At 40.0% G+C, this 21,602-nt stretch overlaps 1 protein-coding gene across 1 annotated transcript in view; it reads right to left on the bottom strand.

Annotated features, from left to right (window-relative positions):
* The window catches only part of LOC134660431 (IQ and AAA domain-containing protein 1-like), a 32,591-nt gene extending 13,464 nt beyond the window's left edge, over positions 1–19,127 (bottom strand). Inside the window, exons 1-13 of the mRNA XM_063516173.1 lie at positions 19,017–19,127; positions 18,092–18,267; positions 15,996–16,098; positions 15,334–15,441; positions 14,327–14,384; positions 13,205–13,283; positions 12,440–12,565; positions 11,163–11,280; positions 10,338–10,486; positions 9,918–10,068; positions 9,080–9,247; positions 5,654–5,811; positions 5,032–5,179 (exon numbers count right to left, since the gene is read on the bottom strand). Coding sequence (XP_063372243.1) covers positions 5,032–5,179; positions 5,654–5,811; positions 9,080–9,247; positions 9,918–10,068; positions 10,338–10,486; positions 11,163–11,280; positions 12,440–12,565; positions 13,205–13,283; positions 14,327–14,384; positions 15,334–15,441; positions 15,996–16,098; positions 18,092–18,267; positions 19,017–19,127 — 1,653 coding nt within the window. The remainder of the gene's footprint in view (positions 1–5,031; positions 5,180–5,653; positions 5,812–9,079; positions 9,248–9,917; positions 10,069–10,337; positions 10,487–11,162; positions 11,281–12,439; positions 12,566–13,204; positions 13,284–14,326; positions 14,385–15,333; positions 15,442–15,995; positions 16,099–18,091; positions 18,268–19,016) is intronic.
* Between the last annotated feature and the right edge of the window lie 2,475 nt (positions 19,128–21,602).

The raw sequence follows: 21,602 nt of genomic DNA, 5'->3' as shown, positions 1-21,602 counted from the left end.
TTAAGCAATTTACCCAACGCTGATATAATTTGCTATGTCGACGACACGGCAATTATCTTCCACGATCGCAGCTGGACAAATGTTGCTGAAGCCGCAGAGAGAGGGCTGGGTGCTGTAGCTGACTGGCTAAAACGCAGCTTGCTTACACTTAACACTACAAAAACAAAACTCATATGTTTTCATAAAACAAAAGCCTCAGCTCCTACTATTTCACCCAGTATCAAAATTCACACTTGTAACCGAACCCAATCACCAACATCTTCCTGTTCTTGCCAGCCGATCGACAGGGCTACTTCCGTAAAATATCTTGGGGTAGTAATTGACGAGAAGCTGGATTTCGAGGAGCACATAAAAACCACAGCAAATTGGGTACGCAAACTTATTAACGTTTTTAAAATTTTAAATAAATAAATAAATAAATAAAATGTTATTTATTTAGGTATAAACCCATTACATTTTACAATAATACAATAAAATTAAAGCTAGGTATACTAATCTAAAACTAAACAAGTAGGTAGCTACTAATTATTAGGTGCGGCTGACATCTGCACACAACCTGCTACTGTATGAGTAGACAGTAGCAGCTACGTAACTCCGCAAACAAATCATTGCTCAGAACAGTCTACATTAGCATCTGCCAATCTGTACTAGCATACTGCATAACTGCTTGGGGCGGAGCATGAAAAACCTACTTGATTACTCTGGAGAGGGCGCAACGAGCTGTTATCAAGGTCTCCCTTCGAAAACCAATTAGATACCCTACCAAACTACCTAGTGTACAGCGATCTGGATGTCCTCAGTGTTTGTGGTATTTTTATCCTCCGTGTGGTGTCAAGGATTCACGGAGAAGTCTTGAAGTCCTCCATCTACGACTGCATGCTACAAAAACGCACGTTCAAAGTCCCAGTTCCCCCGACTGTATCAGCTTTCGCTCAACGTCTGCCTAACTTCATCCATCCGTTTGTCTATAACAAAGTCAACACTAAAATCCTAATCAGAAAATTGACTGTTAGGGAAGTTCAGAAAAAAATATCTTCATGGCTCAGCTCCTTTTCCTACGAGGACATAGAAGAACTTCTAAAAGTTGATAAATAACCACTTTTTCTTTTCACATACACACACATACATTTATATATATATACACACACACACACACAAACACACATTCACTAGCAACAATTATTAACTTGATTGAGTCGCACGCTGATGGATAAGTTTAAATTATATCTAGGTTAATTTAGTTTTATTATAATTTAAGATAGTTTTACACTGTTTCTTAATTCATTTATTGTAAAAATGTAAAAGTAATTTCTGTTAGTAAGTATTTCTTCTTCCTTGGCTTTAGTTTTCAATTGTATAAACTCACTTGAGTCTGGGTTACCTACGAGACAGGCTGAGCCTAGTGTAGGAACCAGAGCAACCTGACATAATATATTTCTTAGCTGAGGTACCTACACTTTGTCAATTGTACATAATTAGGATAATCTTAGCACCCCTGAAAATGTTTTTGTGTATTACCTACAATAAATTTTACAAGTTTCTTCTTTATGTTACGGTACGGTTGACGAAACCCTAAAACATACTTAATCGAAAACATTTGCTACATGATGTAAAAAACAAACTGTATAATAATTACGACATTCATTTATTGATAAATGATAGCATTATGTAGTTTCGGAAAATGGGTTACATGAACATAATTCAAGCTGAACCCACCATGAAATTACGTACGCTTTTAACAATTTCCATGTATTTCGAAATAGTATTGGCATCTGAAAAATACGTGGCAACATGGAAGTCGCTAGAAAGCTGCGAGAACCCGCCATTGCCTTATAAAAAGGATATTACATTGAACGCCCATGTTGAATTGTATAACAACAGCAAAGGAGTCAGTTATCTTCGGGGTCGTGTAGAATTGAAGCAGGATATGAAACAAGATAAGTATCACGCGTCGTTATCAGTCGGTCACGAAACTCAAAATGGAGTCGAATGGATTTTTAAATTTGACAAACTGAGATGTGAAAATTTCGCATTAAAAGCGATTTTCAATGCGATGGGTATTCCTTTTGCTGAAAATTGCATGTTGAAGAAAGGGGTATATAATATAAATAGGGTGGATATTAATAAGTTGGACCATGCGTTCCATGGTAACAGTGCGAGTAAGTATGGCGTGGTTGTGGCAATTTTGGCGTTCAACACAGAGACGTATACGATGGTCTGCTGGAAGACAAGGATTAATGTGCTACCGGCTAAAAGAAAATTATGAATATTTTGTTACGTTGTGTAGGAATAGATGTTATATTTATTTGAGTCACTTAACTTCAAAATCGGGTAAATCCATCTGTCAGATTATGCGATTTTAGTATTAAGAAAAGGTAATAGGGTCACAGATTATATAAATAGGGTAGATATTTTCTGATAGGGTCGAATATATTTACCCGAGTTTGAAATTATGGAAGTCTAAGCTGAGCGTTTCTTTTATTTTTTGCCATTTTTATATATCGTGACCTTTTTTGCCACTTTTGTGTTATTTCTAGTCAGGATCGGGAGCCCTCATAGGAGAAAAAAAGTGTCCTAAAATTTCCATACATTTTCCAACTTTCCTTTTTGTTACCGCCATACAAAGTATATGGGGAAATGGTAACACAATAGGAAAAAACTCTGGGACATTTTTTTATCCCATTAGGATCGAAAGAGCTCGTGATTCTGAGTAGCTAGAAATAACACAAAAGTGGCAAAAAATGCCACAATATAAAAAAATGCCAAAAAATAAAAGAAACGCTCAGTTAACTGCACCGATTTGAATAAGTAGAAGTAGAACAGGGTGAGTGGTGTATTTATAAACGACGTATTTTCAAAGAAATTTGACATTGCTTAAACTAAATATTAACGATGACATTGCCACATTATGCCATGCAGAGTTAGCTGGGTCAGACTAACTGACTCATGAAATCCTAAAAAAATGTTGAAACCACAGTTTCTTCTACCCTTTACATCAGTTTCATGGAAGGCGATCACGGTGTTCAAAATTACCTTGGCGCGCTCTTATTCTCCTAACAATAGGGAATATTACACGAAACTCTGCGCAGAGGGCGCCACTTCCACAGTCCATCACTATCTGAGGGTCTACCGCAAACGAGAGAGTCGAAATTTTGTTATCTAACCTTTCTATCACTCTTGCATATTCGAGCGATAAAGAGGCAGATATAGCTGAGTTTCGTTTTTAGGGTTCCGTACCCAAAGGGTAAAAACGGGACCCTATTACTAAGACTTCGCTGTTCGTCCGTCCGTCCGTCCGTCCGTCCGTCTGTCACAGGCTGTATCCCACGAACCGTGATAGCTAGACAGTTGAAATTTTCACAGATGATGTATTTCTGTTGTCGCTATAACAACAAATACTAAAAACAGAATAAAATAAAGATTTAAGTGGGGCTCCCATACAACAAACGTGATTTTTGACCGAAGTCAAGCAACGTCGGGCGGGGTCAGTACTTGGATGGGTGACCGTTTTTTTGCTTGTTTTGCTCTATCTTTTGTTGATGGTGCGGAACCCTCCGTGCGCGAGTCCGACTCGCACTTGGCCGGTTTTTTTTTCCGTTTGTAAACAATAAACCGACAAGTCTAAAAACAGGAAGTCTAAGTAGGTAAGTCAAAAAACAGTTTAAGGCACAGTATGTATAAGTTACTCTATGGTTTGCGATGGGTGCTATAGTGCTGCACTCTGGCAGCAGAACATTGCAGTAACACCCCCTAATAAAGTCGCGTCAAGATCATTTTTCTGCTGATGACTGTAATGGGCCAAAACCAACACTGGAGTAACATCCGTGGATTCAGAAGGCTGATGTTAACACATACACTTCACGCATCCGTTCGCGCACACACACACACATACACACACACACACACACACACACACACACACACACACACACACACACACACACACACACACACAAGGGGCTCATAGATATCTAGCTTAGATATTTCTTTTCTGTTTAAGTTGATTCATGGTTCCTGTTACGTTAATTTAAATGTACTTAATTCTAATTTTAAACTGTTTTTTTGGTATTGTACTTAGCAAACCAGTAAGGAAGAGCGGTGTCTCTTGACACAGGTATCTTGTATACCTACTTAAAAAGAGACACCAACCTGCATATTGTTAAGCTATTAAGTTCTGAATAAATCATTTCTATTTATTTATTTATTTTATTTGATAAAAAGGCAGTTCATAGGTCAAAGAACCAGTCCACATAGAAAGCTTGGTCACGATACTCACGATCCTCCGACATGTACCTACAGTTACCACACGGTATTGTTACGCCATTTAGGGTCCTAGCTAAATTGGTTGTCCCATACTTACGCTATCGAATGTCCGATTTAGCTAGAACCCCAAATGGCGTAACAACCACGGAGCGTGACTGTACATGCTAGCGTACAAACAGCAACACTCTTATGTACTTAACTGTACATCGGTGGACCTTATTACAAAAGACATAAGGTCCAACGGAGCGTTTCTTTTATTTTTTGCCATTTTTATTTATTGTGACCGTTTTTGCCACTTTTGTGTTATTTCTACACAAATCACCAGCTCTTTCGATCCCAATAGGGTAAAAAAATGTCGCAGAGTTTTTTTCCTATTGTGTTACCATTTCCCCATATACTTTGTATGGTGGTAATAAAAAGGAAAATATGAAAAATGTATGGAAATTTTAGGACACTTTTTTTCTCCTATAACGATGAAAAGGGCTCGCGATCCTGACTAGAAATAACACAAAAGTGGCAAAAAATTTCACAATATATAAAAATGGCAAAACATAAAAGAAACGCTCAACGACGGACAGTTAACAGTGTGGGTGATGGTACGCATATAAATGTGACGTTATCTATGAAAAGGGACCTTATTGTCGATGGCGCTTACGCCATTATTAACGATGCTTCGATATAAATATAATGCCGCGCGACGCTGTGCGGCGTAAGCGCCACCGACAATAAGGTCCCTTTTCATAAATAATGGCCCAAATAGACCCTTACCTGAAAACCGTCAAGCGTATCCTTAAGGGGCTTAGGAACCGTGACGGGAGGAAGGGGAGGTGCCTTCCGCGGCTTCCTCGCCGGGTACTTCTGGCCCGCCATCTTGTATTGCAACTTGTGCGCTTCCACGAGGAGTTTCAACTCCAATCTGATAAAATAATAAATAAATATTATAGGACATTTTTACACAAATTGACTAAGCCCCACGGTAAGCTCAAGAAGGCTTTGTGTTGTGGGTACTCAAACAACGATATATAAATCAAAACATCCATGACTCAGGAGTCAGGAACAAATATCTGTGCTCATCACACAGATAAATGATCTTACCGGGATTCGAACCCAGGACCATCGGCTTCACAGGCAGGGTCACAGTAGCTATACACCACCTCGCCGTCCAGCTCTGGCGAGAGGCTATCATAGACCAGCAGCCGTTGTAGCGCTGCAGAACCATATTCTACCTCATCAGCTCGTCCACATATCGCCTGCATTCCTCATGGAGCTGGTTCATCACGTCCTCGCTCATGATGGAGCGGATGTAGCCATACACCACCTCGCCGTCCAGCTCTGGCGAGAGGCTACCATAGACCAGCAGCCGTTGTAGCGCTGCAGAACCATATTCTACCTCATCAGCTCGTCCACATATCGCCTGCATTCCTCATGGAGCTGGTTCATCACGTCCTCGCTCATGATGGAGCGGATGTAGCCATACACCACCTCGCCGTCCAGCTCTGGTGAGAAGCTATCGTAGACAGACCAGCAGCCTATGTATCGCTGCAGAACCTGTAAAAACCAGTATAGGCAATGAGTCATTATTTTTTATTTAATAATATTAGTTTATGTGACTGCTACACAATGAGAGGCATTAAAATAAGAGTCTACTACTAAACTACTACTACTACAGAGGTATTTTTAAAGGGCCCCCTGATTATCAGTCCACCTGACGATATCAGCCTGTCAGTTGTTCGGAACTGTCAACTTTTTGCTCTAATCAGTTAGAGCACGACTTCCTTCCTGCCTGTCAGCAGGCTGATGTCGACCGGCCATAGAGAAATAATTAAGACAAGGGTGCTCACTCCATACATCAGTTCAGACTATTAATTTCAGTGTCTACATCTAGCATCGAGTAGCGGAACTATCAGTACTGCTACTTGACAATACATGTAGCACCAACCGGAGAGTCTTATCTCAACAGCATAAGACTTTCCGGTCGGTGCTACATCTATTGTCAAGTAGCAGTACTGATAGTTCCGCTACTCGATGCTAGATGCTAATAGTCTTTTTGGTACTAAAACTGATGTATGGAGTGAGCACTCTATGTATTTTTTTCTCTATGGTCCGGCGGACTAATAATAGAGACAAACCAAAGAAAGTCTGCAGCGCAATAATTTGACATCGAATTAAAAAACTACATATGGCAATGTTTTTTAAGCAGTCGGTAAACGTCATACACTATGGTATGTGTTTGTCAAAATCGTTTAAATATTCATTGTGTTTTGTGATGAACGGAATAAACATGGTGAAACCTTACAAAACCGGCGTGCGGGAGTTACTTTTCCGCATGACGAATAATTTTACACTTGTAAAAAGTCAGCACGAGGCGATTCAAGCTGAAAAACGACAATGTTTACAAAATTTGGAGTTGATGACGGGTAAGTGGAATGAAACATCTTAATACTTCACCATATGTACCTACTTAGATAATATAATATTGGTTTAGACTAAGGTTTCACAGCAAATTGAACACACCTAATAGGTATAGGCATACTTATGAACTTCCTCTAACATTTCGAGAAACTCATTGGTACTAGCCGGGTTTTGAGCTCGAACCCACAACCTCCATGCTTATGCTCACGGCATGGGTACCTACTAGTTAAAGCTAAAATCATGGTCTAATAAAACATGGTCTTCTCTTCCCAGAGTGTCACTTGCCTACGTCACAATAACATTGCCACTTTATTTCAACATAACATGTTACATGGGTACATTATATCTATGGTTAATAAGTTAAAATATTTCTTTATAATTTTATAATTTTCATTTATATGTATTTTATCTTAAATTTTACAATAACACGTCATTTTTAATTATTCGTTAGCAATATCTTCTGATTCACGAAAGAAATTTCAGACGTTCGGGTAATTCTGTTTACACTACTGGCAACACAGATTAGCGCTGTCACATTTGACAATCCGCCATTTTGTCCCTGACCGTCATCCTTGTCGAACGCGTGTTAATTGTTATTTCCTTCTCGCTCAGTGTCAGCAGTCGCAGTGTTTTCCAAACTTTTCACGTCGTAAGCTTGGTAATTAATGTTTTGTTACGAAAATGGTTGGCTGCTCTATTCGGAACTGTAAGAGTAGGAGTGAAAAGTGCAGTATAGATTTGTTTTATTATACTATGTTTCTACATGAATAACTTAAAATTAATGCCGTAAAAATAATTTTCACCGTTGGTTAAAATTCTCCCACATTTTAAAGTTTGAGAACCTGTAAACAGCATGATGACGTAGTCAAGTGACAGTTAGGTCATTCGCGAATCTCGGAAGAGAGTACCAGGCGGAGTATATTATTATACCATGGCTAAAATTAATTTTTAATATACATATGTTTATTGTTTTAATGGTTTATTTCGTTTTTCCGAAAACTTTAGTTCGCAAATTGCGGGCAATTTCTCTGTCAATCTAATTACGCCTTAATGGGAGTAAAAGAGAAAGATGCTCGCATATTGAGAACTTCGGTGTTCGCGGTAGGCCCTCTGTACCTATTTACCGCCGTCGCGGATATTACAAAAGCTTATTAATTTTGATGAAGCCAAATGTCACATTCTCCCAATATTATTTATCAATATTAGTATATGTCTACATATTAATAGTGACATCTATTGTTGGAATGAAATTTATTTTACCATAAAAATTAAGCTGAGCATACAGCTTAATTTTTTCATAGACGGTAAATATGGTAGAAATTTCACAAGTATCAAGACTATTTAATCCATTTTCTGTGGTGTTGTCGCATACTGATTTTTAAAAACTACTTTTAATCTAGCGCTGCAGACTTTCTTTGGTCTTACTCTAATAAGTTTGCCAAAAGTATGAATAGCAATCTTGAGGTCTTTCTCTTGTCACATCATCGATTCGAAACCTGATTATACTATTTTCGTTCGATAGAAAAAACCGGCTAAGTGCGAGTCGGACTCGCGTTTCAAGGCATTAAGTCCAACTCACGCTTGACTGCACATTTATAATAGGTTTTCCTGTCATCTGTAGGTAAAGAACTATTTAGTGTATTTTTTTCAAAATTTTAGACTTAGTAGTTTCGGAGATGGTCGGACAGACACACAGAAAGACGCACAAGTGATCCTATAAGGGTTCCGTGTTTTCCTTTTGAGGTACAGAACCCTAAAAATTACGGACATAGGTCTAAAACGCCCATTAAACGGTGTCTGTGTACTTGATGTGGTAATGGTAAGTAATGTAATAGGGAATATTACGCGAAAGTCTGCGTAGGGGGCGCCACTCCCACAATAAGTCAGAATCTAAGGGTCTACCGCAAACGAGGGAGTCGAAATTTTGCTATCTAACCTCTCTATCACTCTTGCATATTCGAGCCATAAAGAGGCTGATAGCTGAGTTTCGATTTCGTGTGTCCCGGGTCGGCCCTTTGTAAACAAACCGCCTTGATGTATCAATGTCATATTTTATTGTCTGTGAAAACTTAAAAAAAAAACAGTTTAAGGTACAGTGTGTATATAAGCATAGAGAAAAAAATACATATATTGCTCTTATACTGAGAAATCTAATGCTCAACAACATAAGACTTTTCGCTCCGTGCTACATCTATTGTCAAGTAGCAGTACTGATAATTCCGCTACTCGATACTAGATGTCGACTACGAAAATAATAGTATTTTTGTGGTACCAAAACTGATGTATGGAGTGAGCACTCTTGTCTTACTATATTTCTCTATGGTATAAAAAGTTACTCTATGGTATGCGTAAGTCGCTAGTGCTGCACTCTGGCGGCAAACATTGCAGTAATACCCCCTATTACCTGATGCAAGTCCTCCATATGGTGCGATTGCTTCATCTTGTATCCAGGGTCAAACAGCGGGTTTCCCTTCAACTTGTGTTCCTGTTCGGCCAGTTTCTTTTCTATCTCTTTCTGGGCTATAGCCTTTTCGATGGCTTCGAATTTCGCTCGCTCCTTCTCTTGTTTCAACTGAATATAAAAGAACAGTAAAAATTGGATAGTATACAATTAGAAATAAGAACAGAAATGAAAGCCAGGATGAAAAATAACAGATGGACAAAAATTTGTAAATTTGTAAAACCAAAAACGAGATGGGAAAAAGACCTAATACACAGTAGGAAAAGACTGGAAAGAAATGGCAACAGACAGACAAGAATGGAAGAAAATTTTGGACACAAAATATAATAGAAAAAGGCGATTCGGAGGAGAACAAAAAGACCTTACGAACATGCATATGCAAATTTTATAAACATAAATTATAATAAATACCTTTAAAATGAGCGTTTCTTTTTTTTGGCATTTTCATATATTGTGACCTTTTTTGCCACTTTTGTGTTATTTCTACTCAGAATCACGAGCCCTTTCGATCCTAATGGGATAAAAAAATGTGCCAGATATTTTTTCCTATTGTGTTACTATTCCCCCATATACTTTGTATGGCGGTAACAAAAAAGAAAATTTTGAAAAATGTATGGAAATTATAGGACACCTTTTTTCTCCTATAAGGATGAAAGGGCTCACGATCCTGACAAAAAATAACACAAAAGTGGCAAAAAATAAAGGAAATGCTCAAATAAAATGTTAACACAGTTCGTACGTAATAAAGGCTTTATTTGAATTGGTTTGATGTGTCAATCACCTGTTCTTTAGTCTTCCCTTTGGTAGCAGCTGCCAGGTTCTCGTCTGCCTCAATCTTCTCCTCTACGGTGATATACTGCCCCCGTATCACCAGAATGGTGCCGCCTTCCGCATCATACGGGTAGTCGGGGAAGAACCCGTATCCGTACAACCTACACGACAAATAAAATACTTTTAAATTGCTTTTCCTATTTTCTCGCTCATGCATTTTTTCAAATCCTCAGTAGAATTTTCTTGTTTTATCATAAACATACCAAAATATTTAGACAACGGTTACACTCACTTGAATTTTTAGTCGCTATTGGCAACGCAAATATTTCGTGCCCGTCGGGGGTCCTTCTTCAGGCTCGAGTGCTCGCGGCGGCTGCACTCCGTGCGCGTTGCTGACAGGGTGGGGTGGGGGGGGGGCAAACAAACATACCATTCTTTAAACCACTCCCGAATATGGTCGGTGATGTCATCTATCTGTACGTCTCTCTTGAACATTATAAGCCTCGTACTCTCTTTCTCCAACTCTTCCATATATTTCTGTCTCGTTCTCATGTTGATACGGCGTCGCAATGAGTACAGCTGAAATTGTTTATGTATGACAAATATATAGGCAGTAAAGTAAGAAATGTCTCAAAACACATGTAATTGTCGGCCGAGGCGAAACCGTGGTCGACAAACATATCAGTGTGAGGTTTTCATAGGCCGCAATTAGTCGGCCAGGGGTTGGGGGTGGGGGAAGTGTTAGTACACTTGACTGCAAAGTTGGTTTGCTTTGTATGCCTTAAAACATTCACAACGCTCAATACTCTGTTAAATAGAGTCTATTTGAACCAGATGGCGTGGCGAGTGTTTTTATTTATTTGCTAGCTCAGTTCTGAAAAAAGCATCACTACACTTTATAAAACAAAGTCGCCCACCGCATCTGTCTGATTGTGTGTTCGAGATAAACTCAAAAACTACGGTTTTCACCTATCAATAGAGTGATTCCTGAGGAAGGTTTAAGTGTATAAATTGTTAAGATTTTGTGTAACCCGTGCGAAGTCGGGCGGGCGGGGCGCTAGTGAGAGTTAAATCTAATGGCCTTATTTTTGAATAATTTTACGGTTTAGACTCGCTTGTTTTAGATCACTCGCGCGGCATGTTTCGGAGAGCCTAGGTCTCATTTCTCAAGAACTAACATTGCGAGCAGCGTTCACGACGGCCGTGTATATGTTAGTGTGTCTCACAACAGTTTGAATTCGACTAATGGCCTTACTTTCTTGTTTTCTTCTTTGAGGTCCACCTGACCCTTGCTCCACGGGTCCGGAACTATGCCCAATATAACATCCCTCTTATAGTCTCGGAGTCTTTGCCTCTTGATTTCCATATACCGCCTAGAAATAAACAAAATCCATACTTAACATTAGATAGAGATCTTTATTTGCATACCATAGTAGAGATTACATACATCGACCCTGGAAAGGGTGTAGCAAAAAATTACTAACGCGAAAGTGTGTCTGTCTGTCTGTCTGTTACTTCTTCATGCTTAAACCGCTGCACGCTGAACCCATTTAGTTGGCATAGAGACAGTTTGAGTACCGGGGAATGACATAGAATAGTTTTATGTCGGAAATCATCCCTAAGGAGAGTGAAAAAACGAGAGGGTTTATGATTACCTGATAAATTGATAATTGATCTTAAACTTTTCGACGACGTGTCAAACACTGTCACGCTGACGCCACGTCACCGAAATCTCAAAACTCAAATTGAACTTTATGCATATGCACGTAGGTCTATGTTGCTCTGTGATCTGTGACCGATTAATCGGTCTTTGGCGTTGAACCTACGGTGCGGATATATCGGTCATTGGCGTCCAAAAGGTTAATGATTGCCTGAGTAGGTATCAAGTAGCGGTAGAGGCCCCGTAGAGGTGTAGACAACATGCCAATCGCTAACGCTCCGCAGGGAACGAAACGCAACTGTCACTGTCACACTATATGGAAGAGTGATAGAGAGACACAAAGCGATTCGATGGCGAAGCGCAAGCGATTGTCAACTTGGCTAGGCCGCCTGATAATTCCGCTACTCGATGCTAGATGTCGCCTACGAAAATAATAGGCGTTTTGGCACTAAAACTGATGTATGGAGTGAGCAGTCTATGCTTACTATATTTCTCTATGCCAGGCGTGGCTCACTCCGTGATTTCGTCGCGTCGCTACAACTACCTACATTACATGCGGCCACACAAATTTTGGTGTGGTTTGGCTAGCCATAGCAGTTGCCGCGCACCGCTACGGAACGGACGCCTCGCGCTTGCGCCACCTAGCGGTCATATATGTCGTAATAGACGCGTTTTGTTAGAGTGCGAATCTTCTGTACCTAGTACAATCACCTACAATAATATGTTACACAACGATGGTCGCAAAAATATCTGACACGATCCTATTTGTAGAGCCATAAGAGCGCGTCACATATTTTTGCGGCCTTCGAAGAGTAACATACTATTGCAGGTGACTGTACTATTATTTATTCTGTGTCTATGCTACTACATACCTATACACTCTTTGGATGAGACTCGCGGCTGCGACCCTCAGGAGTTTCGGAGCAGGCTTCACATTTTTCGCAAAATACATTCGTCTCCGCATACATTTGGATTTGTAGTCTCTCACGAAATACTGTCTGGAACGTCAATTGGAAAAGTGGATCAATCAATCAATCAAATATACGTACTTTATTCATGTAGGCCTAGCAACAAGCACTTATGAATTAGTAATATATCTACTTATAGGGCCGTATGTACCTACTGTAAAATGTTTTACTAATATACATGTGCGAATAGGTAATTCCATAATTTCATTAACCAGAGAGGAAAATGGGGACTACGTTTGTGTGGAGTAGCGGCCGTCCACCTACCTATTATACGGACCCCTAAATACTAGATAGACCGCCACACCGGACACCGTCAAATTAAGGGTTAAAAATAAATACACAATAATACTTTCTGCCTATAACGCTCGTTGTTTGAGCTCTTAACGCTTGACTCAGGCCTTAGAGGTTCGGGGCTTGAGCCTTCAATAGGCTCGAGTTTTTAAAGCTTGAGCTCTCTATGAAGCCCGAGTCTTAAAGACTTATTCTTAAGAGCTCATAAAAAGCTTGAGTCGTTAAGGTTCTAAACCGTTACTGAGCTCAAACCTTTAACGCTTGAGTCTTCAAAGCTTGAACCTTCAAGGTTTGCAAGTCTTTAAAGGTTTAAAAGCCATTTCATTTCATTTATTTAACATTAAAGTCTTCAAGACTAGTCTTTTAACAACACTATACCTATATCGTTCGTGTGCTTGGATGATGGTAGTTCGAATGTACGCCTCGGGGACAATAACGGAGTCGCTCTTCACGGGAACTGTAACAGTCAATTATGATGATGATGATGATGATAGATAGATAGATATATAGATATGCAAGAAGGTATACTGTTAATGGATGCCAATGGTTTGTCAAATATAAGATTGTTGTGTCAAATAAATTCATTTAATTCCTTTCATTTCATTTCAAATAATGTTAAATACAAGGATTGATGGCGAAAAGGAAAGTTCGCAAATATACAGTGCTTGTGCACAATTTACAGAAGCACAGAATAAATAATAGTACTACAGAAGTAGGTATAGAAGTTTCACTTTCTAACAAAACGCGTCTATTACGACGGATATGACCGCTAGGTAGCGCAAGCGCGAGCAGGCGTCCGTTCTGTAGCGGTGCGCGGCAACCACTACTGCTAGACACCAACAATGGTGTGGGCCGCATGTACTGTAGCGACGCGACGAAATCGCGAAGTGAGCCACGCCTGACAGAACTTCGGTAGAGCAGAGGGGACGAAGCCCTTCCTTTCTGACTGTATCTGAGCGAAGTACGTACACAAATACGGGAGTTCTCGCCGACTAAATCTTTTAAGCTGTGTCCTGTCCAGACGGGCTGGGCAAATCGACCGATTTGATCAGGAAAATAATTGGCGTCAATCTCCAATTTAATCACCAATTTAAGATTTATATTTGAGCCCTCTAAGTTAAAAAAATGTTCCAAAACGAAAATACTAGCTACCTCACAAATTGGTATTCTTGCGTCCGCACCCAATTTTATCAGTAATATCGGTCATAATCGGCGGTCGAATTCGGCGAGCCAAATTACACGTCAGCACGTCCTGATTTGATCGGACAATTTCATCAGATTGGCGAAAAATTGTCTCGTCTGGACACAGCTTTACAAAAATATGCTGGTCTAATTAAATAGTTACCTAAATAAGCTCTTAAGGCTCTACAAATAAGATCGTGTCAGATATTTTTGCGGCCTTCGTTGTATAACATATTATGACCGGTGACTGTAGCAAATATGTTTTGATTGATAAATTATATGCAGTTCAAAAATATTAAACAAATTACCAATTCATACCTGCGGCTTCTTCGCTGCTTAGTTGGCGATTGTATAGGGCACTGGTGGATTTGTGGACCTGTATAATCAAGATTACCTATCCTATAGGTATTGAAATAATGACTACATTTTCAACTAAACTAAATGACGCGAATTGGGTACAAAATCGCATGGACTGCTACTGCATGCGACGGTGTGCACGTACGTTTCCGCAAAAAATGGCAGAATTATTTGTACGTAAGATATCGCTTGGGCTCCTCCCTTCCGACGTGTCGGAAGCCGGTATTGGCAACGTGCGAAGTCGGTGGAGGGGGAAGCAGCGCTGATCGTCACAAACACAGGTAATCTTATGGAATGTCCGACATTAGTACTAGCGGCAGCCACTTGAACTAATTTTACTCCATAAGATTTAACGTAGAAAGTCCGACAAAATGAGGGCAGCACCAGTCGTGCACCTAGCGAATTGCTCGAAGAAAATGGACTATGGGATAAAAATATTCTTAAACAACAACAACTTAAATATGATTTGGGCCCATTTCGTGATGCACATTGATTTCCTCTTTTCTTTCTCTTGTTGTCTGTACATGTCCGTACAAGTTTTGTGATCGTCACGAATAAAAATATTTTATCTTTATCTTTTAGTGTAAGGCCTGAGTGGACGCTAGTGTTGGGCGTGCAGCGGGGCGGGGCGTGCGGCGTGCATACTGTTAAACAAATGTATAGGAGCGGCCTTAGTGCACGCTGCTCAAATCACTTGGGAGCTCGACGCCACGCTGCACGCCCCGCCAAACGCTCCGCTTCGAGCGTCCACTCAGGCCTTACACTAAGGCCTGAGTGGACGCTAGTGTTGGCCGTGCAGCAGGGCGGGGCGTGCGGCGTGCATGTTAAACAAATGCAAGCGTATAGGAGCGGCCTTAGTGCACGCTGCTCACATTACGCGTGAGCTCGACGCCACGCTGCACGCCCCGCCGAACGCTCCGCTTTGAGCGTTTATCTTTTAAACTAAAATAAAAGTTTTGAAGCCGTACCATAGTTGGAGCAGCAATCCTCTGTATGGATTCCGCCCACATGGCCTGGAGTAGTTCTTCTATGGAGTCTTTTCGTGCCTCCATCGCAAAGTGACATGGGACTACCACCTGCACAGATATTCATACGCCGTTGTCAAAAATTTGCTTCTGAATTAATAACCTTTCAACTGTTAATTACAGTCCAAATTGTCTGGGACTTATACGGGACAAGGCAGTTGAGGGGTTAAGGCCCCGTGGATTCAGGCGCGTGATCACGGTTCCATTTTCTAGTCGACATCTAGCATCGAGTAGCGGAATTATCAGTACAACTTGACAATAGATGTAGCACCGACCGGAAAGTCTTATGTTGTTGAGCATTAGACTTTCCGGTCGGTGCTACATCTATTGTCAAGTAGCAGTACTGATAATTCCGTTACTCAATGCTAGATGTCGACTATGAAAATAATGGTCTTTTTGGTACCGAAACTGATGTATGAAGTGAGCAATCTATGTATTTTTTTCTCTATGCCCGTGCGAAGCCGGGACGGGCCGCTATTAAGGAGCGGCCTTGGTACACGCTGCTCAAATTACTTGTGAGCCCGACGCCACGCTGCACGCCCCGCCGAACGCTCCGCTTCGAGCGTCCACTCAGGCCTTACACTTATATTTCTCTATGATGGTACCTCAATATCCTGCGGAGTGAGCCGCTGCTGTATAAGGGCGGAGTCCACGTATATGTAGTCATTCACTATCATGAGTACAAGTTCCTTCCGCAGCTCATATAACCTGAACATAGAAAAATATAGTAAGACAAGTGTGCTCACTCCATACATCAGTTCAGACTATTAATTTCAGTGTCTACATCTAGCATCGAGTAGCGGAACTATCAGTACTGCTACTTGACAATAGATGTAGCACCGACCGGAAAGTCTTATCTCAACAGCATAAGACTTTCCGGTCGGTGCTACATCTATTGTCAAGTAGCAGTACTGATAGTTCCGCTACTCGATGCTAGATGCTAATAGTCTTTTTGGTACTAAAACTGATGTATGGAGTGAGCACTCTATGTATTTTTTTCTCTATGCCTGAACATAGAAATGTATGTTAACAGCTAATAACTACTATCATCAGAACTCAAGCTTGAAAAAAATGTGGCTTAAAAACTAAACATGTTTAACAACCATAACGAAGAGGACAAATCTCCAAACGTGAACTATGCCATAGAGAAAAAAATCACTCCATACATCAGTTTTAGTACCAAAAAGACTATTAACATCTAGCATCGAGTAGCGGAACTATCAGTACTGCTACTTGACAATAGATGTAGCACCGACCGGAAAGTCTTATGCTGTTGAGATAAGACTTTCCGGTCGGTGCTACATCTATTGTCAAGTAGCAGTACTGATAGTTCCGCTACTCGATGCTAGATGTAGACACTGAAATTAATAGTCTAACTGATGTATGGAGTGAGCACTCTTGTCTACTATATTTCTCTATGACTATGCGTCGTTAAAGAGTTCCGTTCTGATCATCATCAGCAGTTCCACTTCCTCAAATGTCACTTTTTAGGGTTCCGTAGCCAAATGGCAAAAAACGGAACCCTTATAGATTCGTCATGTCTGTCTGTCTGTCCGTCTGTCCGTCTGTCCGTCTGTCCGTCCGTATGTCACAGCCACTTTTCTCCGAAACTATAAGAACTATACTTTTGAAACTTGGTAAGTAAATGTATTCTGTGAACCGCATTAAGATTTTCACACAAAAATAGAAAAAAAACAATAATTTTTTGGGGTTCCCCATACTTCGAATTGAAACTCAAAAATTTTTTTTTCATCAAACCCATACGTGTGGTGTATCTATGGATAGGTCTTCAAAAATGATATTGAGGTTTCTAATATAATTTTTTTCTAAACTGAATAGTTTGCGCGACAGACACTTCCAAAGTGGTAAAATGTGTGTCCCCCCCCTGTAACTTCTAAAATAAGAGAATGATAAAACTAAAAAAAATATATGATGTACATTACCATGTAAACTTCCACCGAAAATTGGTTTGAACGAGATCTAGTAAGTAGTTTTTTTTTAATACGTCATAAATCGCCTAAATACGGAACCCTTCATGGGCGAGTCCGACTCGCACTTGGCCGCTTTTTTTAATGTATATGCTTGATTTGTTGATAAAAACACAAAAATCAATATATGCCTTTAAAATTTGAGAAGTTCCCTAGATTCCTCATGGATTCCATCATTAGAACTGGGTTTTGAAATAACGAGACCAATCTGTATGCATATATATACAAACAAATAAAGAATTTTCAAAATCGGTCCAGTAATGACGGAGATATCGAGTAACAAACATTAAAAACACAACCGAATTGATAAAAAAAGTAAATAAAAAAAAAACTATATAAAATTAAAGGTAGATAAATACCGTCTCATGAAGCGCTGGTGGCCTAGCTAAGCGGTAAAAGCGTGCGACTTGCAATCAGGAGGTCGCGGGTTCAAACCCCGGCTCGTACCAATGAGTTTTTCGGAAGTTATGTACGAAATATCATTTGATATTTACCAGTCGCTTTTCGGTGAAGGAAAACATAGCGAGGAAACCGGGCTAATCCCAATAAGGGCTTAGTTTGCCCTCTGGGTTGGAAGGTCAGATGGCAGTCGCTTTCGTAAAAACTAGTGCCCACGCCAATTCCTGGGATTAGTTGCCAAGCGGACCCCAAGCTCCCATGAGCCTTGGCAAAATGCCGGGACAACGCGAGGAAGAAGTGAGAAAGATAGATACCGTCTCATCACAACCGTGATGATATCTGCAATGTATGGGGCGCGCTGTAACTGCATGCTGTCTACATACGCCTGGTACATCCGGTTGGCGAGGTTGCAGTACTTCGCGTACAACCCCCCAAGCACTTCCGGTGGGACGTGACGCTCTTTCAGGCGGACACCTTTTGCGGCTTTCGTCTGAAAAATATTTTATTATACTAGCTTTGCCCGCGACTACGTCTGCGTGGAATTAGTGATAGCAGCTAAAGTAGGTATAGCGCCTGGATAATCCTAATAGCAATCATTCAATACGCGCATTGCTTACTTCAATTATTAGGCGATTCATTAACTCTTTCAATTCCACCCCCCTTTGTACTCTCTTCAGGGATGATTTCGGACATAAAAACTATCCTATGTCCTTCCCCGGGACTCAAACTATGTCTATACCAAATTTCAACTAAATCGGTTCAGCGGCTTAAGCGTGAAGAGGTAACAAACAGACAGACAGACAGACACACTTTCGCCTTTATAATATTAGTATGGATTATTATTTGTATGTGTTTTACAAATTCTCAGGACCATGGGGTTAAAATTGTTAAATATGAAACAGTGTCGTGTGTCATCAACGCCATCTAGCCGAGCATAGGCCAAAGTTGTGTGCGCCATCTATCCGAGAATGACTTTTTCTTGATTTCCGAGGCACGTTTTTTCCTTAGACTTTATTCATCTTATACGGAGTTACATAAGTGTAAGGCCTGAGTGGACGCTCGAGTTGGGCGTGCAGCGGGGCGGGGCGTGCGGCGTGCATGTTAAACAAATGCAAGCGTATAGGAGCGGCCTTAGTGCACGCTGCTCAAATTACTTGTGAGCCCGACGCCACGCCACTTAGGCCTTACACTATGTATTTGCTACTAACATATCCAGCTTAACAGACTGTAGTTTCTTACTTGTAGTTCTGTATCCTTATCTATCAACGTCTTTGTCTCCTGGACGACTCGCACCCATTTCTGATGTGCTTCAATGGACATTGTTAGATTTGAAGGTATCGTGGGCGGCATATTTCAAGCTGGTAGGAATATTTATTGTTTTTAAGAATAAAGAATAGTAGTAACACTGATTTAAACTTTCACGATTTTTACACATTATTAAATTGTACAACGGGACTTAATCGCGTATATAAGTTTTAAGATTTACCTCCGACGTTTCGAGGACGGCGTTGTCCCCGTGGTCTCGGAGAAGACTGGCTTAAGTGACGGAGTGGCAGTGTTGGCCGAAAGTTAATGCGAATTGAAAATGTTGGCCATTAACCATTATAAATTGAACCTTAAACCGTATCGGACGATTATAGTTTACGATTCAATTTATAATGGATAATGGCCAGCATTTTCAATTTGCATTAACTTTCGGCCAACACTGCGGAGTGGAGAGACCACGGGGACAACGCCGTCCTCAAAACGTCGGAGGTCAATCTTAAAACTTAATAGATAAGTTAATTTTAATATGCATGTAATTAGGCTAGATTAATTAAATTTGTATGCCAGTTTGTAGGCACAATGTGGAGATCCTATGTACTTACATATTGTAAATAGTTTTAAGACCTCTTTGTGAACCCACTATTGACAAATAAATGATCAATCAATCAATCAATCTTATATACGCGATTGTCCCGTTGTACAATTTAATAAGGAATAGGAGGTGAATTCGTGAATGCTCCAGATCGCAGGTGTTTGTGGCCCGAACCGAAGGTGAGGGCCATAAATATGCGATCTGGGGCTTTATGAATTACCGCCCGTGGTTTGTCTAAAGTTTTACGTCTTGCCTTGGCCAGGAAGTGAGATTTTCTCCTCGCGTAGCTATGAAACTTGTTGGTAAAAATATTTGGGCAGCTTTAGGTTATATTAATTCTTGAGTTTTTGGTCTAAAGTTCTAAACTCTAAATTAGGTACTTAATTTTTGAATATGTACAGGTATTTACTAAACATAACAAATAATTTCACAAGGGGATTAGTGATTACAAATAATTTTACATTCACAGAAAATTTTGAGATAACGAAAATTTGGAATTTCGACAATCTAATACTCAGACATATCTAACACTTCATTCTTCTGTCAAGGCTGCTGACATGTTGTTGTATGAACCTAGTATTTTAACTGGACCAGGCATGGGTGGGGGGACCGAACGGGATAGTCTTATGTACCTATCTTTCAGTAGGAGTAGCAGCGAAAGCGCTATTATTGTTTGTCCTTGTCACAGTCTCAAATTTTATTTATTCCCCACCATAAATTAGTATGGGTTATGGTGGGCAACAAATAAATTCGACCAATCATAGTGTCGCATTGCGTATGTTTTGTCCCTCACGGAGGCACGCGTATACCACTTCTATAGGATCCTACCTTCTATGTGTTGTTGTCATTTCCTTGACTGACTTATCCAAAGAGTAAAGTATACTTGGTCAACCAGATCTTGACAGTAGAAAAAGGCGGCAAATTTGAAAAATGTAGGTGCGAAGGGATATCGTCCCATGCGTCCCATAGAAAATTTGAATATCGCGCCTTTTTTTACTGACAAGATTTGGTTGACCAGCTATAAGTATAAGGCTCCATACGCACGAGCGCTTTTTCAACGTGCCTTAAAAAAGCGCTTGAATCTGTCCGCACACTAAATTCAATTTTACGACCATGGCTTAAAGTCGAAAATCCAATACCACTTGGAAAAAAACGCCAACGCCATCGTGTGAATAAATACACATGTATCCATTTGTGTCATTCGAACGGTAAATACAAAAAATACGTATTTATTTATTTATTATTATATATAATGTGTCAGTACTCGTATCTGAATTATCCTGCACTCTGAAGATAGGTAGGGTAATTCGCCAGTAACTGGCCACCCTAAACTAAAAATGATTCTATTCCCCTACGAACAGAATTCATTTTAGTATACGGTGGCTAGTTATTGAACTCAATTGAAGGCTGCTTATACTTAGGGCATACTGAAAATTCCTGGACTGGCGACTTAGAAAAAATAAGTTTTCTCATACATCAGAATCCAGAAACTTACAGTATAGTATTTGTTTATAGGTGAATATAATTATTTTTAGTTTAGGGTGGTTAGTTATTGGCCGGTGGCCTGTTACTGGCGAATTACCCTATGTACATAATAACAAATATTAAAACACAATTTGATGTAAGTACCTATATCGAAATGAACAGGGAAAATAATAATCCTTGGAGGATAAACCTCAGTTATGACTCAAATGTGCACTGCGTGACCCGTTTCAGTGAAACACTAAGTAACAACATAACCTAATATATAAGTTATACATTTCACTATTATACAATGTATAAGCTAGTTATTTTATTGCTTTTCTCGGTGAAAGTCCTTGCCACAGGTTTGTGATAAAACTTATATAAATATATATATGCTATTTCAAGCTAACATTTATTAACATTATAAATTACTGTTGAAAAACGGAGTATTTACCATGTAAATTTGTTTTGGCGAGATCCCTTAACCCTTAAATGCATTATTT

This window comes from Cydia amplana, chromosome 27 (genome assembly GCF_948474715.1).
Source record: "Cydia amplana chromosome 27, ilCydAmpl1.1, whole genome shotgun sequence".
NCBI classification, from domain to species: domain Eukaryota; kingdom Metazoa; phylum Arthropoda; class Insecta; order Lepidoptera; family Tortricidae; genus Cydia; species Cydia amplana.
The sequence above is the reverse complement of the archived record's forward strand: the minus strand, read 5'-3'. Positions and strand labels throughout refer to the sequence as shown.